This window comes from Phoca vitulina, unplaced genomic scaffold (genome assembly GCF_004348235.1).
Source record: "Phoca vitulina isolate PV1807 unplaced genomic scaffold, GSC_HSeal_1.0 scaffold87, whole genome shotgun sequence".
Lineage (NCBI taxonomy): Eukaryota > Metazoa > Chordata > Mammalia > Carnivora > Phocidae > Phoca > Phoca vitulina.
The window spans coordinates 1903242-1905147 of NW_022589790.1; the positions used below are offsets into that span (position 1 = coordinate 1903242).

At 58.3% G+C, this 1906-nt stretch overlaps 1 protein-coding gene across 1 annotated transcript in view; it reads left to right on the top strand.

Moving 5' to 3' along the window:
- The first annotated feature begins 429 nt into the window (after window positions 1–429).
- Window positions 430–1906, top strand: part of LOC116626448 (zinc finger protein 354A-like) — an 18619-nt gene continuing 17142 nt past the window's right edge. Inside the window, exon 1 of the mRNA XM_032395771.1 lies at window positions 430–480. Within this exon, the coding sequence (XP_032251662.1) occupies window positions 430–480 (51 nt within the window). The remainder of the gene's footprint in view (window positions 481–1906) is intronic.

Genomic DNA, 1906 nt, shown 5'->3' on the forward strand with positions numbered 1-1906 from the left:
GCATGAGCCAGTTTGGAGCTGAGGACCTGTGCAGAAATTCTTAAGTTTCTGAGGGCAACCTGAGTTGCCCTTAAGTTTCCTTTAGCTCATTATAATACTGAGAGCTCCTATGGGCAGAGTTTTGGGCCATTTTTTTTAAACATGCAATGTATGCACTAGCATGTTGACAAGCTACTGACAAGCTAGGTATTTGCAGCTGAACCAAAGTGCCTAACAAAATATGTGTGAGTTCCCTAATGTAGCCAGCTCCCTGCCCCCAACACCCTGAATAAAAGCTTCCTGCACTAACCCCATGGGGAGACACTGCTTTGACAGTGTAATTACTTGCTCCAAGTAATAAAAACTTTTTGCTCCGACCGAGAGACTTGGGCTGGTTAATTGCCTGACGCACCGCCAAGGGGCAGACCCTTTGTGTACGGTGACAATACCATGGCAATGGATTATGAGAATCAGTATTGTGAAGCTATCAATTTTCCCAAGGTAATTTGTAGATTCAATGAATCCAATCAAAGTCTCAGCATTTTCATTTACAAGTTGGCATAATGACGATTCTTCATGCGACTTGATAATAGCCAAAATACTTGAACAAAAATTCATGGATACCTACTCTATCTTAGCAAGACTTCGTTTCCTGCTATATTAACACGGGGGTGGGGTATCCGTGACCCCATTCCTTGCTACAAACTGCCTCCTTATCTACCCTAAATACTTCTGAACCTGCTTTCACTTTTCCCCATAACTTACCTTCAAAATTCTCTATGATTATATTCATGACTTATTGTCTGCTCTTTACCGCCCCCGACCGAAAAAAAAAAAAAAAGTTACGGAGAGCAGCCAACTTTGTTTTGTTCACTGACATACTTCCAAACACTGCAGGGGCGCTTGGAACGCAGCAGGTGCTCGATACACTTTGATTGAATCACTGAAGGGGAAGTAGGTTTGCTCTCGGCGGTTGTCTACTTGCCTTACGATCATTTATGCAGACGCACAGCTACAAAACACACCACCCTCAGCAAACCCCCATTTCCTTCCTGAGGAACCTGGAGCCACGCGCCGGCTAGCCCAAGCGGTGTGACAGCGAGCCGGGCAGCGGGAGCTGGGCACTTGACAGGCGCGCCCGGCCCCGCCTCTCAGTCTAGCCGCGGGGAACTACACTTCCCAGAATGCTTGGTGCTCGCGTGGACTACATTCCCCAGAGGCATTGCGGCCGTCCCCCCCCGCCTCCCGTCCCGCCTCTCCGGACCTGCGCGGGACGCCGGTCGTTTGCTGCCGGAGCGGGAGGCTCAGGGACTTGAAGTCGGCCCAGGCATCGCCCGGGGAGGGGTCCCGACCCCAGGCTGCTGTCCGCCGGGGCAGTGCCGGAGCCTCCGCCTGCGGAGCACGGCCGGGGAGGCGCAGCCCCCGGAACCCCGGGGCCTGGGCGAGGTGAGCGGCGGAGGGTCGGTGGAATGCGGGACGGAGGGAGGACCGGGGCCTCGGGAGGATGCGGCGCCGGGGCGCGGGGCACAGGCCCGAGGGGCGCGAGCGGGGCCTTTGCGGGCGCGGGCGGGGGCGGAGGGCCGGCACCCCCGATGCGCCCGCCTGCCCCGCACCGCCGTCCCGCGGACGCGCCCCTGACCGCGGCAGGTCGGGCACTTGTCCCCGCCGGCCCAGGCCCCGGGCGCCCTCCTGCTCCCTCCGGACCCGTGCCCAGCGCGCTAGCTGCCGGGCCCCGCGCGCGTGTGGCTCTGCCACCGGCTGTCAGTGAACGGGAGGAACTGTTCCCGCCCCTCCCGGCGCCGCTGCCCTCCCGGGCTGCGGGCGCCCAGGTGTGTTTTCTGCCAGAAGTGAGTTGCCGGCCTCCCCCCACGGCAGAGCCTGGACTGGAACCCAGGTCTTCGGCTCCTGTGCCTGCTCCTCTGGACGG